The sequence below is a fragment of the Rattus rattus genome, chromosome 1 (assembly GCF_011064425.1).
Source record: "Rattus rattus isolate New Zealand chromosome 1, Rrattus_CSIRO_v1, whole genome shotgun sequence".
Taxonomy (NCBI): domain Eukaryota; kingdom Metazoa; phylum Chordata; class Mammalia; order Rodentia; family Muridae; genus Rattus; species Rattus rattus.
Window position 1 is genome coordinate 46,252,611 of NC_046154.1, and position 25,031 is coordinate 46,277,641.

General features: G+C 42.4%; 1 protein-coding gene across 1 annotated transcript; it reads right to left on the reverse strand.

The window, feature by feature from the left end:
- Window positions 1–3,785: 3,785 nt before the first annotated feature.
- On the reverse strand, window positions 3,786–23,712 carry Orc1 (origin recognition complex subunit 1). Its single transcript, XM_032900632.1, has 16 exons — window positions 23,618–23,712; window positions 21,882–22,006; window positions 19,495–19,673; window positions 17,395–17,698; window positions 15,889–16,228; window positions 14,399–14,503; window positions 13,715–13,910; window positions 11,993–12,090; window positions 11,371–11,472; window positions 10,709–10,880; window positions 10,403–10,510; window positions 9,349–9,498; window positions 8,691–8,810; window positions 6,189–6,358; window positions 5,280–5,367; window positions 3,786–4,334 (listed from the first exon to the last, which is right to left on the reverse strand). The coding sequence occupies exons 1-16, from the start codon at window positions 23,710–23,712 to the stop codon at window positions 4,140–4,142; spliced, it is 2,547 nt and encodes an 848-aa protein (XP_032756523.1). The 3' UTR covers window positions 3,786–4,139.
- Between the last annotated feature and the right edge of the window lie 1,319 nt (window positions 23,713–25,031).

The following is a 25,031-nucleotide window of genomic DNA, read 5'->3' on the forward strand; positions in this document are numbered from 1 at the left end:
GAGGTGGAAGCCAGAGATTTGTTCCTGCTGGAAGCACCGTTCCAGCTCAGTTACCTCCTAGTCCTAGTAAATTACACGAGGTGTGGCCACCGACTCCCATCTCCCATTCTGCAACAGTTCCTTCTCAATGAGTATCTGTCCTCTTACAGGACGCTCACGCTGGCCCAGCACAGGCTCAAATGAGAATGGAGAATAATGTAGAAGACAGTGTATAATAATAGAGTCAGGAGGGATAAGAAAGGATAGTGACCAGAGGGACCAGTGCAGAAGAAAACTCTCCGAATGCAAGCGGATAATGACAAAGAATCACCTTTGTGCCAAATTACGTGCTAAAGTAAACTTTACACTGTTTTCTTAGGTCTCTACACAGAGTTTTCCCAGAGGCTATTTTCTTGTTCAGAGGATAGAGAAATGGGTTTGGAGTTGTATTCGTGACTGTATGTTGCCTATGTGTATGACACGCATGGAGGGCCTTGTATTTTCATCTTCCACGGTCCATTCTCCACCTCATTTCCTTGAGACAAGATCTCTCACTGAACTAGAGGCTGTTTGAGCTTAGTCTTGCTGATCAGCGAGCTCTGGAATTCCTCAGTCTCCTCTTCCCAATGCTGAGGTCGCAAACTCATGCAATCTTGCCCAGCTCTATTTTTTTGTTTTTTTTTTTTGAAATGTGCCCTGTCTGCGTGTACACCTGCACGCCAGAAGAGGGCATCAGATCCCCCTCCTTTTAAATTCATATTAAAAAACAAAAAGATGGAGGTCAAGGCCAGCCTGGTCTTCAGAGGGAGTTCTAGGATAGACAAGGCTATACAGAGAATCCCTGTGTCAAGAAAACTAACAAACAGTATTAGTGTCTTGTGAGCTACCCCATGTGCTGAACCATCTCTGCAGCCTCCGTTTTTGTTTTCTGCTTTTATTTGTGTGTATATGGTGTGTGTGTTTCCAAGCGTTTTGTTGCATTTATGTAAGTACACCATATATGTGCAGTGTCCATGGAAGCCATGAGGAATCAGATCCCCTGAGACCAGAGTTAAAGATGGTGGTAGGCTGCCACATGGGTGCTGGGAATCGAACCTGGGTCCTCTGCAAGAGCTACAAGTATCTTTAACCACTGAGCCATCTCCTCAGTCCCTGTATGCCCAGCTTTTTGTGTAGGTTCTGGGGGTTCAAACATGCCGTTATGCTTAGAGAGCAAGCACTGTTAGTCACTGAGCCACATCCCACTCTCCAAGTTGTGGGTTGTTTGTGTTGGCAAAGTTCTTTCTGTTTTGGGAGTTGTCCTTGTTTTGAGAGTTTCACTGTGTGATGAGTAAATAATTTAAAAGCTGGCATCCACGAGACAACATGCAGTATTATCACAATGTATTTTATAGATCCATCCATTTTCCTGCAGACTTCCTAATTTCATTTTTCTTTACAGACAAATCTGTTGATGGCCAGAAGTAATTTTATGACAGGATATAGTTGTTTGGGTGTATATTATTGGGTCATGTGACAGTTCTATTTTGTCAATGGATGTTCCCAGTAGAAGTTCTACCTACAATTAACATTCTAGAAACTAGATCCAGCTCAGGTTCTTGTGCTTTTTTTTTTTTTCTTTTCTTTTTTTTCCAGAGCTGGGGACCGAACCCAGGGCCTTGCACTTGCTAGGCAAGCGCTCTACCACTGAACCAACCCCGGTTCTTGTGCTTTTGCCATAAACATTGTGAGCTATCGCCCCCATCAAATTTCAAGATTTTTAAAAGTTAAAAATTTTTTTGATGATGTATTTACATGTGGATCTATGTGTAGGTGTCCATGCGTACAAGTGCCCTTAGAGTCCGGAAGATGGTGTCAGGTACCCTGGAGCTGGAGTTAGAGGCAGTTGTGAGCCGCCTGACTTCAGTTCTAGAAACTAAATTTAGATCATCTAAAAGAACCCCCATCTTGGCCTTTAGACTCATGGCTTTGATCTGTTTACTTATCATTCATTTTTCTTCTATAAAGGACATCTTTGCTCTTCCTTTTGGTTAACTGTGGAAGTTATATTTTTGATATGGGGAGGAGAGGTGGCTCAGCCGTTAAGAGCACTTACCTTTGTGTAGTTTTAGTTCCCAGCACCCACATAGCTGCTCACACATTTGTAACTAGCTTTAGGGAGATCAGATGGCCTCTCCTGGTCTCTGAGTGCACATGGGTGTCACTTACTCACTGATGCAGATAAAACATTATACATACAAAATAGTCCTTTAAAATACCCTGATAGGGGTCCTCAATTCAGTTTTATTAGGATATGGTAAAGGAGCATAGACTAGGGCTTCTAGCATGCCGGGTCAATTTACCACAGAACTGTATCCCAGGCCTCTATTTTCTTGAGCCAGGGTCTCACTAAGATGCTCAGGCTGACCTTGAGCTCCCTGTTACGGTCTAGGCCTTGTGTTTATAATCCCGTCTTAACTATTGAGTAGCTGGGATTATAGGCCTCAGACATACAAATCTCTAAACTATTTGGAGACTAATCGCAGACATTATCACACTCATCTCACGAATCCCCTAAGCAGCACTCTGGGTATCGTATTTCTCTAGTGATGTGGAAGGAACGCAGAACCTCCCATATGGTCAGCAAGCCCTCTTCCACTGAGCCATCGAGGATGGTACATGCCTTCAATCCCCACACTTGTGAGGCAGCGACAGGTGGAGCTCTGAAGCTAGCCTGGTCTACACAGGTAGTTCCAGGCTAATCAAGACACCATCTTGAAAGTTCTAGTTTCAGACTGGCTCTTGCTAAGATACCTTGAACATGCTTTGTAACCAGACCTCCCAGCTTTTCTTCTAACACAGGGCCTAGAGTGGCGCTGATTTTTTGTTTTTTGGTAAGACTGTGGCCACAATATGTAATCAAACCCTTTGTCCTGAAGTTGCTTTGGTTATAGTGTCTTTGTTGCAGCAATAGAAAGCAAACAGCTAGCCTCGAACTTGCTTTGCTGGGGACAACCTTAACCTCTATCTAATCTTTGTGTCTAGCTCCCATGTTTTGGGATGGCAGGTGTACCACCATGTCCCATTTATGGCAGTGTGGGGTGAACAGGGTCTCAGCACACCAATGAGTTATGTCTGCAGTTCAGAGCACATCCTTATTGAACTTCCTTTTTTTTTTTTTTTTTAATATTTGTATTTAGTGCCCTACTTGAATGTACACCTGAATGCCAGAAGAGGCATCATATCCCATTACAAATGGTTGTGAGCCACCATGTGGTTGCTGGGAATTGAACTCAGCACCTCTGGAAGAGCAGTCAGTGCTCTTAACCACTGAGCCATCTCTCCAGCCCTTGAACCTCCTCTTAAGTAGCTTCTACTGTGTCAGCATGATTAGTTTTTTCAAGTAGTAACTTTGGTTTATAAATCAGTGTTTGCTTGCCTTCCTGCATGTGTATGTGTTGCCGCATACATGCTTGGGGACATTGGAAGGTGTCAGACACCCTGGAATAAGAGTGACAGATGGCTGTGTGCTGCTCTTGGGTGCTGGGATCAGAATGCAGGCTCTCCGCAAGAGCAAGCCTGTCATGTGTGTGGTAAAACTTTGTATCTATTTCTACACTATTTTTTCTTTATTAGGTTTTTTGAAATATTTTCTTGTAGGCTGCCAAAGCTAGCATCAAGCCAGCAGTAATCCTCCTGCTTCAGCCTCCCAAATTCTGAGATTACATGATGTTCCCCATGAAGGACAAGGCACTGGGAAATGAATCCAGTACTGCCTGCATGCAAGGGGCATTGTCAGTGTGATGCACCCCAAAACACACTAGTTCTTTTCTATAAAAATCAATTTTACTTTGTATCATTCAAAATCTAATACATTATAGCATAAAATAAAGACTTCCTCTAGCCTCCCCCCCAACCACCAGGCTATTTCTCAGAGGCAACCAGTGTACCTAATTTCATACAAATTCTCCCAGAACTATTTCACATAGATACAAGTATACTGTATACATATCTTCATATACATAGTATGTTACCATAAACTTCTCAAGCACTTTAGAAAAAGCAAAATAAATAATGGAAAATAACAAATCTACAATTTCCATCCTGTATATTTTGCTATAATTCCATGTTCTGAAGAAAAATAAAGCTCTTTGAGAAAAAGCAGAAGTTTGTTAAGTCCTTCAGTCTTCTTTGAGAGCATACAGCACATCATTCTGGCTAACATTGAGTCTCACTCGAAGGAGTAGGTCATTCCTGCTAGGCTCCACCAGAAGAATGCGGCAAGAACCCAGACGCGAGCACACAGCCATGGTCGCTGACATGGTTGGGTAAGGCAGTCCCTCCATCCTGCACAGAGCCACATGCTGACTGTATATCTAGATAACAAAAGTAAAGCAAAGGTTAAGAAAAACAATAATCCTGGGCTTTTATCTGATCATCTTCTGCAAAAGTGAGTGCCTGGGGTATGATGGGTGATGTCCATCTTTAGTCCAAGCACTTGGGAGGCAGAGGCCAGCAGATCTTCGTGAGTCTCAGGACAACAAGGCTACACAGTAAGACCCAGTGTCAATACAGTCATTCATGCCTCGGATACAGATAGATACAGATCATCAGTAGATGCCCTTGCACAAAGGCAAGTGATTGGAAAACAAGCTGTAGAACAGGACACAGGTCATCTGAACCTTGCCATTCTCACTTATCTATGTGACAATAGGCAGGTTATGTCACTTAGCTAGTCTTTTAAAGGCAAGGTCTTGAAGCCTGTAGCTCATGCTGGACTGTAACTCGCTATGTAGACCAATCTCCTTGTCTCATCTTCCAAGTGCTGAGACTGCAGGTGTAACTACCACGTGCCTACCTGGCGTGTTAAAGCTTCAGTGGCACAGATGTACTGCACGACCTTACCAGGTATCAGTATGAAATGATTACTGTCAGAGAAATAGTCATGGGTCACAGGCATTAAGAGTTCAAGGATTTAAAATGTCAATCCTCCAGAGCAATAGCAGGAATATAGTACTGCTGCTAAAAGTCACTCCTGGGTTTTGTTGTTTTCTTTGTTTAAAGGGCAAGGTCTCATATATTCCAGCCTGGTCTCAAAGTGTGTATGAGCCAAGGATGACTCAGTTTATAAACCTTCTACCTTAAACTTCCGGGATTATAAACCACCATGCCTGGTTTATACGGTATTTGAGAACTCAACATAGGGCCAACATTTTAGTTACTAAAGGAGTCTTAGCCCTATTAACTTCACCCCTATTCCAAGAACCCTGGACCCACCCATATCTAGAAGGATCAGAAAAAAACAGCATTCAACCAATAACCTGTTGAAATGTTGCTTCCTCCAGTCCTGATCGACGGAATTCCGCAATGATGGCTCTCAGGAAGCTCTGTTCCAGGACAGAAGAGTTTCTTAAAGGAAACCAAGAGATGTGAATTCTAGAGACTGGCCTCAAGAAGGGGGAAAGAAACCAGGAAACATTTCTGTATCACCTGACAAAGTTGTTTCCCCAAAGTAAAAGCTGACATAGAAAATGCTCTTTGGAAATGGGGAAACACAGGAACTACTTCTAGAATTATGCCTGCACTTCAAAATTAATGAACAAGTGGATAAAAGAATGCATGGAAATTAAAAAAAAATACAAATTTTAGGAGCAGAGCATCCCTCAGTAACAAACATAACTCCTCCTTGTTCATGTATCCCTTACAAGAGAAGAATTTGTGCATGCATGCAGGACAGAAAAGGGCGTCAGATCTCCAGACTGAAGTCATAGGCAGCTGTGAGCTGACAGGTATATGCTGGGAGCTAATTTTGAGTCTTCTTTAAAAAGCAGCAAGTGCTTTCAACCACCATGTTCCTACCTATTTGCTGTTCTTTCTTGAGAGTTTCACTGTGTAGCTCTGACCTTGCGGGGAATTATCACTATGTAACTTGTGGCAATCCTCCTGCCTTAACCTCCCAAGTGCTGAGATTGCAGGCATGAAAAACCGAACCCAGCCTGTTCCTGTAGTATCTGTACTTAATAAATGACCCAATAAAAGTTATAAGCATTCAGCCCTTACCCAAGGATTGTGTTTTTGCCTTCCCGATTGCCCCTAAGGACAAATAAATAACCAAATGTGGACAGACTGAGTTAAATCTGAGAAACAAGCCAATTGCCAAAGCCCCTAAGCTGGGACCTCTCTGACTTCAGATTCTCCCAGAAGTGCAGGCAGCAGAGAATATATCTTACTTGATGGCAGTAATATAGGATGAGGAAAACATTTCATCTATAGCTTCCATTAAGTGGGCCACAGTCACCAGGCACTGAGAGTCACCACGCTGATGGGAAAGCTCGCAGATCTCTGTGGCACGCCTGCAGATGTCCAGGCAGCGCCGGGCATCTCCAGAGAGGGCTGCTACCTATAAGAAGGAACATTTTATTTCCAATGTCCACTTGTCAACTCAGGTAAATAACCACTGGCTCTTGCTGGGGTAGTCTTTGTGTACTGTGTAAAGATGGTCTTGGTTCTATTCAAGGGCTGATTTCTGTGAAGACAGTTGAATGCAGACACACTTTGCTATTGTTATTCATATGGCTACATCACATTTTGTAAACACTCCCTCTCTTCTGATTGGTTGAATAAAAAGCTGGTGGCCTGTAGCAAAGGAGGAGAGAACAGGTAGGACTTCTGGCAGAGATGGGGAATCAGCTGAGGATCCTTGAGGGCAGGGAGACACACAAATAACAAAATATTATTGCTTTGTGGTTAGGTTGAACTTGTGGAGAAAAAGATAGATGGGAAATGCTAGTTAGGCCTGAGTTTCAAAAGAAAAATACATAATAATCCTGTTGTAATTTCCTCCTGTGTGATGATTTTGATCTGTTTGTGGTGACTGTTTTTAGCAAATATGTAACTTGTAGCTATGAAGCAATCTTTTTCTTACACAGAGAACTGTTTTAAGTGGTATAAAAAGGCTAAGAAAAAATTATACTTGTTGAAACCTTATCATTGGAGCTTTGCTCCATCCATCCACAAAATGCTTGTAGGTGTATATATGCAAAGGGGTTGGAGCTGTGCTCCAACCACCCAGAGTGTGTGTGTGTGTGTGTGTGTGTGTGTGTGTGTGTGTGTGTGTGTGTGTGTGTGATATGTACGATTCCCCCTTATTTCTTTGCCTTCTCATTGGCTCCCACACAAATAAAGAATTCAGAATTTATGATTTATTGCCCTTCACAGGGAGTGCCGGCCCCAGTGAATCAAGCTTTATTCACTCAGAGAAAAGTCTGCTTGAGTGATCAATTACCCACTCCACACTCAGCCCTCCTCAGTTTATCTTGTGGTGTCAAACCTGGCCTTTAACATTTGGAGGAGTCCTGGGTTGAGACAAGGAGTGAAACAAGTGAGCAGTGCCACCTGCTGGACTTGCTCCTTCTGTGCTTCCCACACCTTCTTTCCAGGGACTCCTTACCTCCCCAAGCTGACTTTGAAAAACACTTGAATGTTTTATTGCGATTTGCTTGCACCTAATTATCTCTAAAAGGATCCATTCCTTCCAAAATTATGGCACACAAACTAAGAAACCTATAAAGTATATGTATATAATACGCTGACATTAAAAGTAGTCACCTAGGCCAAGCGGAATGGTGCATGCCTTTAAAGCAAATAAAATACTCATCTCTGTGAAGTAGAATTATAAACAATTTTTTAAATTTATTTATTTATTTAATGTATGAATCCTCTACTTCGCGTACACCCACATGCCATAAGAGGGCATCAGATCTCAGATGGTCGCAATTCACCATGTGGTTCCTGGGAATTGAACTCAGGACCTCTGCAAGAGCAGCCAGTGCTGTTAATGGCAGAGCCATTTCACCAGCCCCCATAAGCAATTTTTAATGTTTTGAGTATACCCAAGCCACTTTTCTAATAAGTGACATGAGTATCAAGGTCTTCCCTTTCTTTAGGTTCCTGCATCCTGACTAGAGGTGTCATGTAAACATCTCCTCACGAGCACCATCCTTATCCTGTAAAACAGCACCTCGCAGTGAACAGTGTCAATTCAAAAGCTGGTGCTAAGGCTAAACAAAATGAAAGAACGCTGAGAACAAGAAATACCAAAGCAGTTCCACATACAACTTGTCTATAGCCTAGATCATTCTATATAAACAAGTCTTACACTGACCAGTTTCTAAGGGTCGAACTTACACTGTCACCTCATTATTTCAGGGTTTTGGTTGTTCCTACATGGCTGGCATGGATCTAAAGGATCCCTTTAATTACACAAAATTGTACCAATTAAAGTTAGCTTGTTCATAAGCCCATAATCCTTGTGGCCTTCTAAAGAATCATACGGTAAGTCTTCCACAATTGCTTCTTCATTTTTGGCAGGCAAGGATTCTACCACTGAGCCATCCATGCCCTGTGCTTCTTCATTTTTAATCTACACACCAACTCATCCATCCATCAAGACAGTAGTTCACAAATTTAGCCCTGACTGACCAAGAATTTCCTTTATAGACCAGAAGAGGATCAAACTCAAGGATTTGTCTGTCTCTGTCCTCCAAATTCTAGAATCGCCAGACTTGGACTTGAAGGCAAATGCCACCCCCTATAACCCTTGGGCAGTGATTTTCTGGTACTTCTTAAAGTTTTCTATATCCAGCAACAGCACAGGACACACAATGGATGCTCAGTAGGGACTTGTTAAATGGCTTGAAGGTATAGCAAGGAGCTTCCTGAAGATGACATACCTTTCTGGCTACTAACTGGACGGCATCATCCTCAAAGGCCTTTAAATGCTTCAGTCGGGACACTAAGATTTGTTTCAGTTGGCTGTGAGAGTAGGGTTGGAAAGACATCCTGGTGAGGCCCTGAAGAGTCAAAATGACAAATTTCAGGGGGAAAAATCACTTGCAGGCACTCAAGTTCCACATAACAACCTATTCATTCCTTCCCATTTCTCCTTTCAGTTGCTGTCTAGTTGACTTGGGTACCCTGCAGGACAGTAAATATCAAACTATTCTCTTTTATATTATAAGCTTTTATTTTCTTAGACTCTTTCAAGAAGACAGAGATACTCTAAGGAAATGCATAGCTCCCTTCCCTTGCCATGTACTTCACGGTTTGATGTTGGTGCTTCCTGACAAATCAACCATATAAGCCCATGAAGGTAAAGAAAGTCTGTCTGGCTTTCTGCTTTATTCTAAGTATCTAAGACATGGAACGGTACATGCCTAGATATTTTTAAAAAGTAATTAAACTTCCAGTACTTTATGGAATCAGAAAGGTGTGATATTTTAGAAAAGGACAATCAATGTTTTTCATTCCAGCATAAAAATTATAACTATAGCAGAACACATATTTCCTGGCCTTTTGTATTTTCACTTTTGCAGCATACCCTGGACTCACCAGGCGGCTAGCCACACGGTTCATCATGATCCTCTCTGGAAGGTCCATGGTGTTGGCAATAGTCAACACGACCAACCGGGCTCCTTTGTGAGTAGGCCAATCAAAGAGGTTGTACAACACATCTTGTTTGTGAGTCCAAAGAAGGTCAAGCTGCCAAAGACAACAATATACAATGTCACCCAGAGACTGAGCCAGGCAGGCCACATAAATGACAGGCTGCTCTACTGAGTTAGTGCAGTTCCTGTCCACATCACACTTTCTAATCAGTAAGGAAATCAATGGACAGGCTTCCGTCAATAGAGAAGCAGCCAGCACCTTTGACTGTACACTATCTGCTCCCAGGAGAGTGAATCTGTACAGCCATTCCTTCTCTTGTACTCACGGGTCACTTTACTGTGGGGCAAGTAGAGAGCATCACCAGACAGAAGAACTGGGTAAGGTCAAACACTCCAGGGAATCTCAGAATTGAGAAGAGCAGGAGCCAGCCCTCTGCCAAGCTCTACCTGTTCTGGAGCAGGTAACCATGACTCCCCATTGAGAGGGCCATAGCAATAGTCACATAGCATAAAAACCTGGAGTTGAGTTATCTAGGCAGGCCCTGACTATTCAGCGGATGAGCTCCCCTTCCTGGGTGCTCCTTCCTGCAAAAGGAATTTAATGTCTGGTTCACCCTGAGTAAGGTATATGCATTCATATTCACCACCAAATAAAACAATTTGGATGAGCAAAGACCATTTCTTCATCAAGGACTGACACAGAAGAGACCTTTGTTGTAACATTCAATCAGAACTGCAGCCTTCTCATTCCTCCACTGGGCATAGACACCCTGAAGGGAAACTTGAACCGAGTTCCCAACTCCCAGTGGTACTCTAGGAGCATCTGGGTACATAGAAGGCTGGGAACCACTGCAATAATCCCATACTCCACTGTTTCCCATGAAAGAAAGTATGAACTGAGGATCCCCATTATAGACTGTGTCCTGCCTCTCCTGAGCTGCTCGCCAGCTCCCTACCAGCACTCGGGCACCCCAGCAGCCATGTACCCGGGACCTCACCTCATCCACAAGCAGCACAGTGGTTTCCTTCTGGGACCCTCGGCTGCAGAATTGCTTTGCCAGCAGTTCTGCTGCATGATTAGCTGTTGCCTTCTGGCCTGTCAGTTTCTGCACAGGGGAAAAGCAACTGCTGGAGTAAATAGTAATGACTCCATCACCCCCTCCCCCCATCTTAAAATTCTACCTGCCTCACCCTTGCTACCTCCGGATAAATTTGTGAAGTGCACATAAAATTAAGTAACCCTTTCTTTTTCCCATGTGTTTCTAAGGAACTGTTTCCCCCAAACCCAAAACAACTTAGCCTACCTGTAAAATCTGCACATAGACCTGGTGGGGTTCTGTCAGCTTCATCCCATTAACCTCAACGTATTCAAAGGGAGGAACATCATTTGTTTGTGCTGCCTGCTGCAGACAGCGTATGACTTCATGCACAGTGGCTGTCTTCCCTGTCCCAGGGACCCCAGAAATGTACATACACCTAGAGCGAGAAAACAATGTGCACAGGCTGGGTCCATGCCATCCCCATGTAAAGAAAGAACAAGGCCCCCTGAGATGGAAGTAAGAATAGTGAAGACCTCTCTAGGAAACTGGTCAGTTAGACCTGCCAGCACGTTCACTCTACAGTCAAGGCTATATACGTGCAAATTTACTACCCAAAGGTCATTCCCCTCCTTTTAAAATTGAGACAAAAATCCCACATAGCCCAAGCAAGCCTCAAACTCACTATGCAGCCAAGGATGACTTTGAACTCCTGATCCTCCTGCTTCTACATCAGCACCATGTGCAGTTTATGTCATGCCGGGGATCAAACCTTGTATTTATCAACTGAGCTGCAGCCTCCGGGATTTGTCTCCCTTCTTCCAAAAGGCAGAATTCTACTCTCCTAGGCTTCGCAATGGTTCTGCTTACCATGCACCCAGGGTGAGCAGAACTCTTACTAAACCTCCCCTCTCCTCTGCATTACTCACCCTCCGGTCCCATCAAGAAGTTTACTTTCCACAAAGCTGTAGATGTCTTGGAACTCCTGCTCTCGACAGGGAAGAGAGTCAGGCACGGCAGAAACATGCAGCCTACAGTTGATGGTGGATGGAAGAAAAGAAAGGCTTTACAAGTCTCTGACCATCTACCCAATGGAATGGAAAAGACCCTTCTGTTACTCCTATATGGAAGCTCTATGAATAAAAGGAAATGCTTCACTTCCCTCCTCTCTCCATGCTGCCTCACTCAACTTCTCTTTTCTGTGACAGTCACTTGGCTAGACTCACACCTACTACTTTCCAAAAATCTTGATCTCTGACAGGATCTAGGTTCTTGCATTTTAAAAGAATTCCTACTTAGGGCCCTGAAATTAGGAGGCACCACATACAGAAACACCCCCATCCCAGCAATAATGGCAGCAGCACTGGGTGGGGAGGGGGTTCCTTCCATTTGCATTAGTCAGACAGAGGCCATTTAAGAGGTGTTTTCAGTGCCTGTCGTACTGTCTTCTATCTGCATGTATAATAGTACTGGCTCAACCAACATCCAATATATGTGAAGAGGAGGCCCCATCACTCCTCTCTATCCAAGGAGTAGCCCGAGCAGCATTACCTGAGCCGGGCCTCTTCAAGCACACTAGCTGGCTCTTGGACAGCCAAGTTTCTGTCTCGGATCTGAGGAGTAGCATGATGAGGTGGTCTAGGTCTAAACTGTATGTAAAGAAAATATTAACTGTAACAAAACAAAACAAACCTACCCAGAACAAAAGTTAAAGTGGTAAAAGACAAAAAGTAGCCTTACCTCCTATGCGCATAAAATAAAAATTATTTATCCCCTATTCCCACCCTCTCACATCAAACATGTTTATAGTCTAACCATGATCCCTTTTTTAAATATTTATATAGAATTGGGATTAAAATAGCTAATTTGAGGAAATAAAAAAATTATATTCAGTCAGGAATGGTGGTGCACACAAATCCCAGCACCTGGGAAGCAGACACAGGGCAAAGCTATATAATTAGAAAGTCCCAAAAACAAAATCCCCAGGCCTTCACATGTTACATAAATGTTCTGCCACTGAGTTATACTCCCGTCCTTCCTTTGAATATTTCAAAGTGAAAAAAATTAGTAGGTATTCATGTGCAGGGGTGTTTTATCTGTATGTGTGTATGTCTGTGCACCATGTGCGTGCATGGTGTCCAAAGGCACCAGAAAAGAACACTTAGTTTGCCAACCATGGAACTGCAGACAGTTGTGAACTGGCACTGAATGCTGGGAATTAAACTCAGTTCCTCTGGGAAACAAATCCTTTAAACACTTCCCCTGCTCCACTGGCTTTCTTTCTCGAGGGCTCCTCTATGGAAGAGATCAATGCTTGGCCTCATTTCTCCTCCAGGGTTGGAGTAACTTTTCCCCAGGAATAATGTGTGCAGACTCTGTTTTTTTTTTTTTTTTTTTTTTTTTCCTTTTCTTTTTTTCGGAGTTGGGGAACGAACCCAGGGCCTTGTGCTTGCTAGGCAAGCCCTCTACCACTGAGCCAAATCCCCAACCCCGTGCAGACTCTGTTTTAAGGGGTCATTTATCTATTGGGAGAATACAGTACCCACCATCTATCAGAAGTCTAGAAGACTTTTTAATTATGCTCAAACAGTCACAAAGACCTTCCTTCTTTCAGGTGAGACCCAGGGCACATGAACAAACAGAACAGAGACCCTTTGCACCCATACTGCAGTAAATCTGACCTCTAGTTCAAATGGGATCTACTAGATTCTCCTCCCTAGAGCCTGTTCTCAGATTTCAGCCTTAGCTCCACCTTGATCTGAAAAAATGTTAAACAGTGTCTATGCAAGCATTTAACTGCATGCTAAAGAGTTGTGCTGTGCTTCACCCCGGTATTTCTCAAAGCCACCTCTGTACAAGAAGGCTGTTATAGTTCCAAAAGATTGTCCTTCCATTTTGCTATTGCAATCATTACCACACTAAAGTAGCACTCCTGGTTTCTCAGCTGCATCAAGTGCACCAGGATATGTCAGTGTCTGTCCTTCCCTCAGGAGGCTGAGCTTTTGGCCATTAAGAGGAACTTGAACCTAAATCACCTTGAGCTAGCACATGCTTGAAGTCTGGAACCAGCCTGGACTACACAGCAACACACTGTCTAAAACAACACAAGGGTAAAACAGTCACTTTAAGTAGACTAATTTTCAGTCATCAAGTTCATGTAGGCCTGTTCCTCTTAGACTATTTTTCAACTATGACCTGTGTGGTCTTGGCATTACCATTCTTTACCATACAAGAGGGACATTTCACTAGGAAAGAAACTCAAAAGAACCTTACGGTTTTCTTTGGTGACTTGGAGGGGGTCTGCGATGATGGCTTAGCGGCGGTTCTCCGGGTCCTGGACTGCCCCATGGGTTTTCCTGTTGGAGGGGAGGGATCAGACTCATCTTCCTCCTCACTACTGGAGTCTGACACTTCTACAGAGGATATGGACTCTTCCTCTTCTTGGTCACTTTTATCATCATCTAGAAGCCTGAGTGACACAGATGAGTTATTTAGTGTACAGGCCTTAATAACTGTAAAGTGTGCTCTGGAGCCATTACAGTCTATTCCACCACCAGGCAATATGGTGTTTCATTTCTGCTACAGGCATTACGCAGTCCACCAAATCCCTCAACAAAATATATTCCCTATTTTATTCATGAGGAAATAAGTATTACAAATGTTGGTCTTCCCAAATTTTAGTATCAGAAGCCCAAATTCAAACAGGCCTATCAAAATCAAAGTTAATGCTTGTCCACATCCCACATTCCCAGGCTTGCTGCAAACATCAAGTATGAGCTAAGGAACCACAAGGCCAGGCTAACATTTCTTGTCTCTTTCAAACTTTGACACTTGTAAAAAATGCTAGGTGAAAAAGTGAGACAATGTACTGGCCATTCAAATAGAAGGGACATTAAGGGACAAGAAGCTGACACAGATGGGAGCAAGGTTGGTTTGCTTTTTAATGGGAAGTCTTACCAAAGCTGTTGCTTAATCCGCTTCAAAGTCAAGAGAGAACTCCTTCTACGGGCACGAAGAGAAGTATGGATGGGTTCTTTGTGAGTTTCTTGTTCTTTTGCCTTCCTGTAAGGTATCACATCAGGGTTACAGGAAGGCACTTGATCTTACTGGCTTCTAATCTTTGCATACCAACCTCGGCAAGAGTTCATCAAACTTTGCTAAATAGCTTATCAATGAGATCCAAAAAAATTTTAACACGTCATTTAAACCAGACTTATCACATTTCTATTATAGACCAAAATGGACTAACCCCCAACAGATTTTGTCTCTTTTTTATCTGTCATGTTTACAAAGTCTCAAAATTAGCAGAAATATAGTCAGTATAAAATATGTATTAGCAACTTATTACGAGCAGGTTGAGAGAAATTTCTACTTTAGAAACATTGAAAATCTTACTATTTTCTGTCAAATTTTTACTATCCAACATCTTTAACAAGTTGTTTCTTGAACAACTCAGTTGTGACGAGATGTTTTTCTGGAATCTGTCTTGTGAGAGTGCATGTGATGTTTTGCTGAAAACAGATGCTTGAGAGGGCCCCTAATATTTAGGAGGAATTTAAATAGAACCCACAAACAGTGAGAGGACACTCGCACTGCTACTCCGTGCAAGGCTTCACTGGTCTTCACCTCACAGAGAAACTCGTCAAAGAACTTCTTGTGGTGTTCCAGCTGATTCTGGCCGCTTCCACGGACTCATGCTACTGCTACTGATTTAGTGTTTGGTGTTTGTTATTGAACTGAACTGCTGGTATCCTGCAATGAAAAGTGGGATTGTCCAGAGGAAGTACTTCTAAACAGGTCCTCAACACCCTTTTCTATTAACCTCCTTTCCTCCCTACCTCTGGTCAACGGGTTAGAAGGAACTTGAAGCGTTAAAGAACCCTAAATAAAATAGGTTTTGAAAAAAAAAATCTAAGCTTCCAATGATCTACTCAAGTGCCAAACTATAAAGTGTGTCCTAGACTTAGTGTCTTTTTTACTATATTTAAGAGTAGATCCCAAGTTTAAAAAAAAAAAATCAAAACCAACCTGACTGAAAACAAAATGGCCATTAAATTGTGGCAAACAAAAAGCCACAGGAAATAAATGCAATCCAGGACTGTGAAGCAGTATAGTTTCAGGAACAAATTTGAGTATTCTCAAATGACGTCTGAAGAGAAAAGCATTTCTTTCTTTTTGTCACTTTGTAGCTCAGGCTAACTTTTAACTCACACTCGCCCTGCTTCTGCCCGATTACAGGCGTTTTTAAGTTACCATACCCAAACTCAAAGAGCACCCAAAATACAGATGTCAGGGACCTGAGACACAGAGCATAACTTACTAAAGAGCCATGCTCTGAAACTTCAGGAAAGATCCTCAGAGACTCTCAGTCTGCCTAGACAAGACCAGGGCATTCCCTCTGCAACACTCATTGCTCCATGATGGGGGAGATGGAGCTGCCTGCTTACCTCCCAATGTATTGAGGTGTCAGACCCACAGAGGGCGCCACTGAGTACCTCGACCTGCTCCTGACAGGGCTAAGTGCGCTCTCCACAGTAAGCTTTGTGGTCCTCACAGCTGTGCCCCGGGTTCTCAGAACCATGCTACTTTTGGCACAAAAGGGTTGAGTACGCCCATTTTTCCCTAGAGTTTCCAAAGCTGAGGAGGTCTTGATTTCACCAGGCTGAGGCTTTTTAGGTGGTGAGGTGGTCTCAGAGAAGGCTGCTCTTCGTTTACAGGTTTTTTGAGAATCCAAGGAATCACACAAGATCTTCCGTGACAGCCTCATGTTAGGCTTCCTGGTAAAACCTAAGCCAAGAGAGACAGACATTCTATCTATTAATACATATCCCCAATCTCACCAAAAGTTATTCATACTTGGAATAACCCAGTGTCCTCCTGTAGGCCAAATGGCCTCTTCATTTCTAAGTAATTTTTTCTATTTATAAATGTATACAACTTTTATTTATTATTTTTATATTTCTGCACTGTGAATTGAACCTAACCTTGCTAAGCACCACTAAGCTCCATCTGCAGGATCCAGAATTTGACTTCTAAGTCAACTTTTTTATAGATAAATATTCAGCAATTAAACTTTCCCAAGTCAATACTGCATAATACCTACCCCCAACGCAACAGAATTTGAAGAAATTTTATAGTACATTATAGAGTCTCACCAAACCCAAATTTTCTTCTGTTCTTTTTAAAACCAGACTATATATTTGCAAGATAAAGGAGGTAGATGGGTTCCCCACTTGCCAGGATTATGAGAATCAAGAATCACAGCCCTTCATAGATATAACAGAATTATTAAAGAGGCAAGGTATATATTAGGCCCTAGCAAGAAACAAAAGGTGAACGAGATTCAACCCTGATACTTTCCACAGGACATGCTGATCTGAGGGGATGACAGGCAGGAATGTCTACTCTTAAAGCAAACAGAAGCACACCTTTGATCTCAGCACTCAGAGGCTCTCTGAATTTGAGCCAGCCTGGTTTAAAGAGTGAGTCCCAGGAAAGCCAGGGCTACACAGAGAAACTGTGTTAAAAAACAAAAAGCATAGAGGAGCAATTTGAGTCACATATATGACATGAGACAGATACACACAGAGCTTGCAGTCATCTAGTGGAAGTGTAAATCATTGATTAGGGTGGCTCTATTCATAATCATCAAAACCTAGAAACACCCAGATGTCTTCTATTAAGAATAAGTAAGGTGTAGTTGTTGATACAATGGAGCATTACATAAAAAGGAAATCACCAGTAGGGGGATAACGGGGATGCCTCCAAATGGATGAAACTGAGAAAGCCAGACAAAAGGCCAGATTGTGATCCCAACAATGACATCCTAGAAAAGGCCAATTATAGAGGCAGCAAACACATCGCCAGGCAGCAGGCTCTGGGGGAGGAAGAACCAGTTCTTTATAGAGGGGCATAAGCACACTGAGGTGAAACTATTTTACAACCGCCCTTACCACCACATTCCAGAGACTTCATTGCATTGGGGGTGACAGTATGAGCAGGAGCCTGGTAAGATCTGGAAGTGGAATGACTTGATTCAATCCTTTTGACCTCTTGTTCTGCTGTGTTCCAGGAAGGGCTTTTAACACTCTTAGTCTTGGCTTCTGAAGGTTCTTGGCACTCTAGTCTCCTCAATGCTGCAAGTTCTTCTGGTGGCAGGGGCGCAAAGTTCTTTTTATTCCAGGACAGCTTCACAAACAGTGTCTCCTCACTTTTCTGATTCACAGGGATCTCGTCCTCTGGGGCTAATGCCACTACCTGAATTTTGGAAGTGAGATGAACAAGAAAATGAAGACTACACAGCAAAGAAAGACTGTCAAGGCTGCAGTGAAACCTATTTAAACTTTCGTCTTTATATAAAATGTCACCTTTCATATCTAAAGAGATACTGTACAACACACTGATTGAGAAACTGAGCATTTAAAAAGCCATGAATAGTTCAAGAATTTTGAAGAAATGTAAATTATTCCTATTTTGTTTTTGAGAGTGTCTTTCTATGTAGCCCTAGCCTGCCTCAAACTCAGAGATCTGCCAGCCCCTGCCTCCTGTGTACCACCATGCCCAGCAAATTATTCTTTTTCCTCTCTCATAGGCTTTCTTATTATTTTTTTGGACAGTGTCTCCTATAACTTCTGATCCTAAGTCTACTTCTTGAGTACTGGAATTCCAGAACTGGGTTTCGTACTGCTGGTGATTGAACCCAGGGCTTCAGACATGCTAGGCAAATGGTCTACTAACTGGACTATATCCCTACTCTGCCTGGCTTCTCGTCCTAATTCTTGCTATCATCTCAGTCCAAGTACATAGTAGCCCATTCCTTGCCTCCCCCCCCACCCCAATCTATTCACCTAAGCCAACTCCCCAAAATGGCTTAATATGCTAAGTTAACAGTGGCCCCACAGAGCTCCAAGATCAGATGACTTAAACTAGTTCTCTTCTCTCCTCTCTCCCTGCCCCATCTCTCTTTGGTTTTGAGACCTCTGGCTATCCTGGAACTCATTCTGCAGACCAGGCTGGCTTAGAACTCTGAGATCTACCTGCCTTTGCCTCCCAAGGCGCTAGCCACCACCTCCCTGACTTCTTCAACTGTTTTTCATTGCCTTCTAAGGTCAAGCTCCACCTCACTTGGTGCTTGGTGTTCCCTAAATGGCCTTGCACACTAGCGGAGGCTGGCTTTAATTATAACTCCCAACAGCATGCATGTGTTCCTTAAAAACCCATTCTCCTCTGCCCTTCTGTTGTAACTACTTTCTGTTGCTATGATAAAACACTGACCAAAATTAACAGGAGGAGGAAAAGGTTTATTTCACCTTACAGCCTGCAGTCACAGTAACAGTCCATCAATGGGGGAACTGGAAATAGGAACTGAAGCAGAGGTCAAGGAAGAATGAATTCTGTCCTTGCTTTCTTTTATGACCCAGAAGCCATCATACACAGGGGGCTGGGCCCTTCACATAAATCATTAATTACATGCCCCAAAGACTTGCTTTCAGACCGATTTGTTGGAGGTATTTCCAAACATTTCTCATTATGTCAAGTTGACAAAAGCTCAACACACCTTCCAAATCTATACGCTTTAAAGTCTACATCTACTTTTCCTGCCTTCACTCATTTAACCATGAAATAAGTTTCTATAGCCAGGTTAGGCCAGTCCCCACCCAAAGCAAGGCTTCATAGGACAGTATCATCCTATTTTGGGATATGAAAACAGCTCTAGAAATGAGACTCAACAGCTCAGCTCCTGAGTCGAAAACTCCTGTAACACAAGGCTGCCTTTGGCAGTCAGCACTGTCCCCATACACTCAGCCTTACAAGGTTCTGTGCTCACATCATTCTTCACTAAGGCACATTTTCTAATTCCTGCTCTTCTTTCTGGTCATAATCCCAATGTTGCTTCCTCTAGAAAGCCCAGACCATATGCTGTCAGTATCTGTGTGTTGGGGCAAGCAGCTGAACAGAGGAGATTAGAACAAAATTCAAATCAGAACTAGTAATATTTCTGACGCCATGCAGTGTGGGTGCTAAAGATAGAACCCAGGATTTAAGGCACAAACCTGAACAGGGCCAATGATGGTCTCCACCTGAATGTTGTTATCACAGTCAGAGCAGTCATACCAGAATATCTCCTGTGCAGAAGGTCTCCGTCCTAACAAATGCCTTTTAAGGATAGGAATCTCACAGAATCGGACAAACCATTGTACTCGAGCATATTTCTTGGGAGGAACTTCAGACCCTAGGATGATAGGGTAGAAAGGGAAGATTAAATAGTAAGACAAGCACTACATCACTGAATACCCGCTAAGTGCCAAACACTATACAATAGTATATTCACTCCCCATAAACTCTACAAAGCATGTACTATACACATCCTCTCACAGAGTAAGAAACCAAGTTTCAAGGACCTAACATTCCTAATATTATCTGTCAATGATCAAAAAAAAAAAAAAAAAAAATCAGCAGCAAAATGACTCCACAAACACTTTTTTTTTCTCCTGGGTGGCTTTTTGAGGCAGGGTTATTATGAGTCCAGGCTGTCCTAGAACTGGCTTTGTAGATCAGGCTGGCCTCAAACTCAAGAGATCAACCTGCCTCTGCCTCCCGAGTGCTGGGATTAAAGGCATGTGCAACAGACCTGGCACTGCCCCATTTTTTATAAAAAGGTCTTGTTTTGTCTGAATATATGTATGGGTATCACTTGTTTGCGTATCCATGGAGGCTAGAAAAGGGCATCAGCTCCTCTGGAATTGGACTTACAGGCAGGGGGTACTAGGAACTAACTCTGGGTCCCCTGAAAGTGTAGTGTTTTAGGTACTGAGCATCTCTCCAGCCCCAGTGCTCTACTTCTTTATCCGTATCCAAAGCAATTTCCAAAGGGATGGAAAACAAGTTACTAGCATCACTTAATTTATTAATGAAAAAAACTTTTACAAGTTAGTGATTATTAAGAAGGCCACCAGTTAGATATAGATACCTATAACCCCAGCACTTAGTAATCAAGGGCAGAACATTAGAACTTAAAGGAATAGAGTTCAGCTTGGGGTACATGAGACTTAATCTCAAAAACTAAAACAAAACAAAAAATACTGGGATACTAAGAAGAGTCAAGGGTACTTGGTACCAACCCTGGCAACCTAGGTCTAATTCCTGGAACCCACACCGTGGAAGGAGAGAGTCAACTCCCACAAGCATCCTCTGACTTCTCTCCTGCAGGCTATAATGAGCTCATACACACACACACACACACACACACACACACACACACACACACACACACACACACACACACACACACACACACACACACACACACACGGAGATAAATATATGTAAAAAACAAAATTAAAGTCCTTGTGAGAACTCAGCTAATCACCCCTAGGATGACCCCTGGAAACACAGGCTTTTAGGCTTCAGTTTTATTCTTGTACTGCACCGTGTGACAACATTCCAAAACCAAAAGGATGTGTTTTCAATAGCATGATCATGGTGCTCTATCCTTAACTCTGTAGACATTAACTGAAGTTCTACACAGGAGTTCATAAATCTTATACCAAGCTCACACTCCTGTTGATGTGCTCCCTCTCCAGTAGATAGTAAGAACGTGATGAAGTTTCTCTCCATGCTTGTCAAACATTCTTCCCTCATGTCTGTGTTGAGTAAAAACCTCTTTACTGTTCCTCCCTGTGCCGTTTAGGCACATAAACCTCCCCAGGACTCCAGCAACTATATGCCTAGGGAGAGACGGCTTTATAGAGTTTCAAATTGCTCCCTTGCTTCTTTTGCTGTTGTTGCTTTTTGGGGATTCTCTGTGTAGCCCTCTTGCTTCTTGCTCTTCCCTCGGAGTTCTAGACATCAGGAAGTAATGTGAGTACATTCTCACTCACTAGTCAGATCCTGAATCTGAACATATCCCAGCCTCTAATGAAGAACACCATTTTTTTTTCAGCCTGTCAAATTTTGTACAAAAGTCCCCATAAGTTTAACATCAAAAGTAGTTTTTTTTCTGTCTGAACAAGAACTGTTAAACCTCTCTAATGCAATTTGCTTCTTCTCTACTTGTAAAGAAATCATACTTGAAAAATTTCATAGTAACTTCCTCGTAGTAAAACTAAAAGCCATATATACAGCAGTACAAATCACCAGTTTTCCTATTGTTTTTCAAACTTCCTACCCCTCAAATGCTGTACTCAAGAAGAACATTCTTGTCCCTAAAAGTAATGGAAAGGCTAAATTCTTGAGCCCTCTAATTCCATTTTACCCCACACCATGCTGCCAAGTGCATAAATTCTAGATGGAGAAAGGAACAGGTAATACACGACCCGCCTCATAGTCCATGGTGTTCTGCAAGTGCCTACGAATAGAGAACTCTGTAGTGGCCTCGCCTCGAGCATACTTTGCAGCCATGCCCCATAAGATAAGGCTCCCATTTCAGGCCCAAACTCACCATTTTCAAATAATTCAATCAGTTTAGCAACATAGGGCTTTTGATTATCTTCCCCTTGAATCAATACAAACTGTCCAACCTTGATGTGAATCTCAGAACAACCATTGATTTTCATACAAATTTCTCTAAAATGTAACAAAGAAACATGATAATTAAAGAGGAAAAAGATTTTTAGAACTTGCTACTAAGGTCAACATTCTTCTAAAGGATATGCCTGTCCGGTTCCCTCTTAAATTCTTTGAGACTTAATTTTTATTTCACATGATGACTACTTGTTTGAATGTTTGCCTACATACCACATGCATGTATAGTGCCCATGGGGGCCTGGATCCCCCTGGGGACTAATGTTTACAGAAAGTTGAGTCATAATATATGCAGGGGAATCAAATCTGAAAATCCTCTGAAAGACCAGCCAGTGCTCACAACCACTAGGCCATTTCTTAGTTCAAAGATGTTCTTAAAATAAAAATTCCTCTAAATTGTTTCTCTAAGTTCTCCAATTATCTTACTGGGAAAACAATGCACACAGTGGAAGTACACAAAATGGGTTCAATGAACTGTTTTTAGCATAAATGATTAATTAAGATGCCTTCCTACAACTTTTAACTACCTCAGTTATTGATGAAGAACAAAAGAAGTTTCCTTCAAGGGGCTAAAAAATTGCATAATATGAAAACTGCTAAGGAGTGAGGAGCTAGCTCAGGGGATGGAGCCCGTGTTGAGCAAGCAAGCACAAGGACTAGAGCAGTTTCCCGGCACTCACATACAACGTCAGGTAAGTGTGGCCACCACCCAGAGCCAAGCACCTGGGAAGCAGAACAAGGAATCCGCCGGATAGCTGGATTAGCTAGAATTGGTGAGCTCTGGGTTCAGCAAAAAGAAACTGCACCAACAGATAAAGTACAGGGTCTCCATAAGGATCATGGAAGAGGGGGCAAACAAGAAGATTCTGTGAGCCAGAGGTGGTTGATAATAACATCCAGAAAAAAGTGTTTTCCAGATACAACAGGGCAGGTACACATATGAACTCAAGGCAATTGTGACAGCATGCTTGAGACTTTCACAAACTCTAGCCAGACAAAAATCCTAGCACAGAGGGAAAGAGGGCACAAAATCCCACCAATAGCTAAGTAGCTATTGGTATTTGATAGCTAGGAAAGGGAGAGTAAGTTTCCTTTAATAAACTGATCCACATAAGAGCACCCACTCCCGAGACTAGCCACACAACACAAACCTAAGTCATTTGGTAAAGGGGGGGGGGAGCAATCTCACAGTTGGGTAGAAATCGAGGAGATGGAGAGTGGTGGGACAATAAAGGATCAGAATGCATACAAGGAAATTCTCAAAGGGTTAAAATATTGCAGAGGGCAATCAAGGAAGCACTGGATTTTCACCAGCTTCAGGCTTCCAGTGGGCACATAGACCTCATACATATATACATATATACATACATACATATACCACAGGCACAAAGTTGGGAGGGACACAGTACCAACATCTCTTTTTATCTTCTAGGTTTCAAATTCACCCTAAGTAGATGACATTATGGTATATATCAAATTTTACTAACAAGTCACAACATATCTTTTTACATCACACAAAAATGTCCTAAAATTTCTATCTATTGTCCCTCAAACCTCAATCCACAGTGAATAGAACAGTCTAAATACAAACTATTTACAGTTTAGCCTGAGAAGCTACATTTTGCAGTCCGACCAAAGAGCTTCATTACTTACTTGTACATTTGGTAGAACTGTTTTCGATTCGGCAATGGCCTGCCAACCCATGAGAAAGTTTGTCTGGTCTTCTGCCTTGTGACATAGGATGGCATGGTTCTGATGGGTTGTAAGATATAGTCAATCCCTGACTTAACTGAGTTCAGCATTTTTTTCTTAATACCTCTGCCCCACTCCCACACATTTAAACTAATAACATTTATTTATTTATTTATTTATTTTACCTTTTTGTTTGTTTATCAAAACAGTGTCTCTTTACACAGCCCTGGTGATCCTAGAACTTACTACGTAGACCAGGCTGGTCTCTAACTCTTTAAGAGATCGTCCCGCTTCTACCTCCTGAGTGTTTGGGATTAAAGACATGTGCCACCATGCCTAGCTCAGTAACACTGAAAAAGTCAATCTTGTTGGAAATCAAACACAAGTGATTTAGTATATTTAATGTAGAGGTTCAATATGTAAGAAAACAAATTGTAAACACCTACAAGGTCTTACTACAAGGCAGGTGGTAGTGTACGCCTTTAATCTCAGCACTTGGGAAGAGGCAGGTAGATTTCTGTGAATTTGAGGCCAATTTGAAGTCTACAGTGTTCCAGGATAGCCAGGGCTACACAGAGAAACCTTGTCTTGAAAAACCAAGCAGAGAGAGAGAGAGAGAGAGAGAGAGAGAGAGAGAGAGAGGAGGAGGGAGGGGGAGGGGAGGGGGGGGAGATAATTACTACAAACAAAACACAACTGTGAACAAATGTCCAAGTGCCGTATCTTCAGCGAGGGTAGCATATGATGTAGTAAAGAACAACTAACTAATGATGTGAAGCGCCTAAAGGAACGACTGGGTGTTAGAGTCAGGTCTTGTGATTCAGGGAGAAAAGATCTTTGTAAAAATTTATGAGCTGAACTGACTAATCAGCAGACATTGATAACGTGGACTCCAATTAGGGGTTACTGGGAATGGTGGCATAAATGTACAAAAGCACCATTTGAGGAACTGGTGATGAATTTTATCAAGCGTGTCATTCACAACATCGGGGATAGTATTGGTAATATGTTTTCATACACAGTGTAAAATCTGTCTTATTCATATTATTTCAAATGCTGATTTCTCTCTCGAATTATCTGGTTTCCGTCTAGACAGTTTTGTTATGTTTATTCTTAGAAGCTTCTGTCTCAAGTTTGTACAAACATTGCTCTTCATTCATTCATTCATTCATTCATTCATTCTTTACATTGCCAATAAAAGTCAATGAGCCAATACAGAGCTTTAGAGAGGATAAAGTGGACTCTAAGAGAAGTAGAGAAAGAGACAGGAAGGAAGGAAGAAGGAAGGGAGGGAGGGAGGGGGGAGCGGGAGGGAGGAAGGAAGGAGCAACCAACAAGGAGAGGTCAAGGAAGCAACAGAACAAAAAAGTACCCC

Excerpts from the sequence above, each read along its gene's own strand:
- Orc1 (XM_032900632.1), bottom strand. The coding sequence starts at position 23,712 with ATGCCATCCTATGTCACAAGGCAGAAGACCAGACAAACTTTCTCATGG. Across the intron at positions 17,699-19,494 it reads CCATCATTGGCCCTGTTCAG|GTAGTGGCATTAGCCCCAGA; the intron begins GTTTGTGCCTTA and ends TCCAAAATTCAG. Across the intron at positions 9,499-10,402 it reads CTGTGCTGCTTGTGGATGAG|CTTGACCTTCTTTGGACTCA; the intron begins GTGAGGTCCCGG and ends TGTCTTTGGCAG.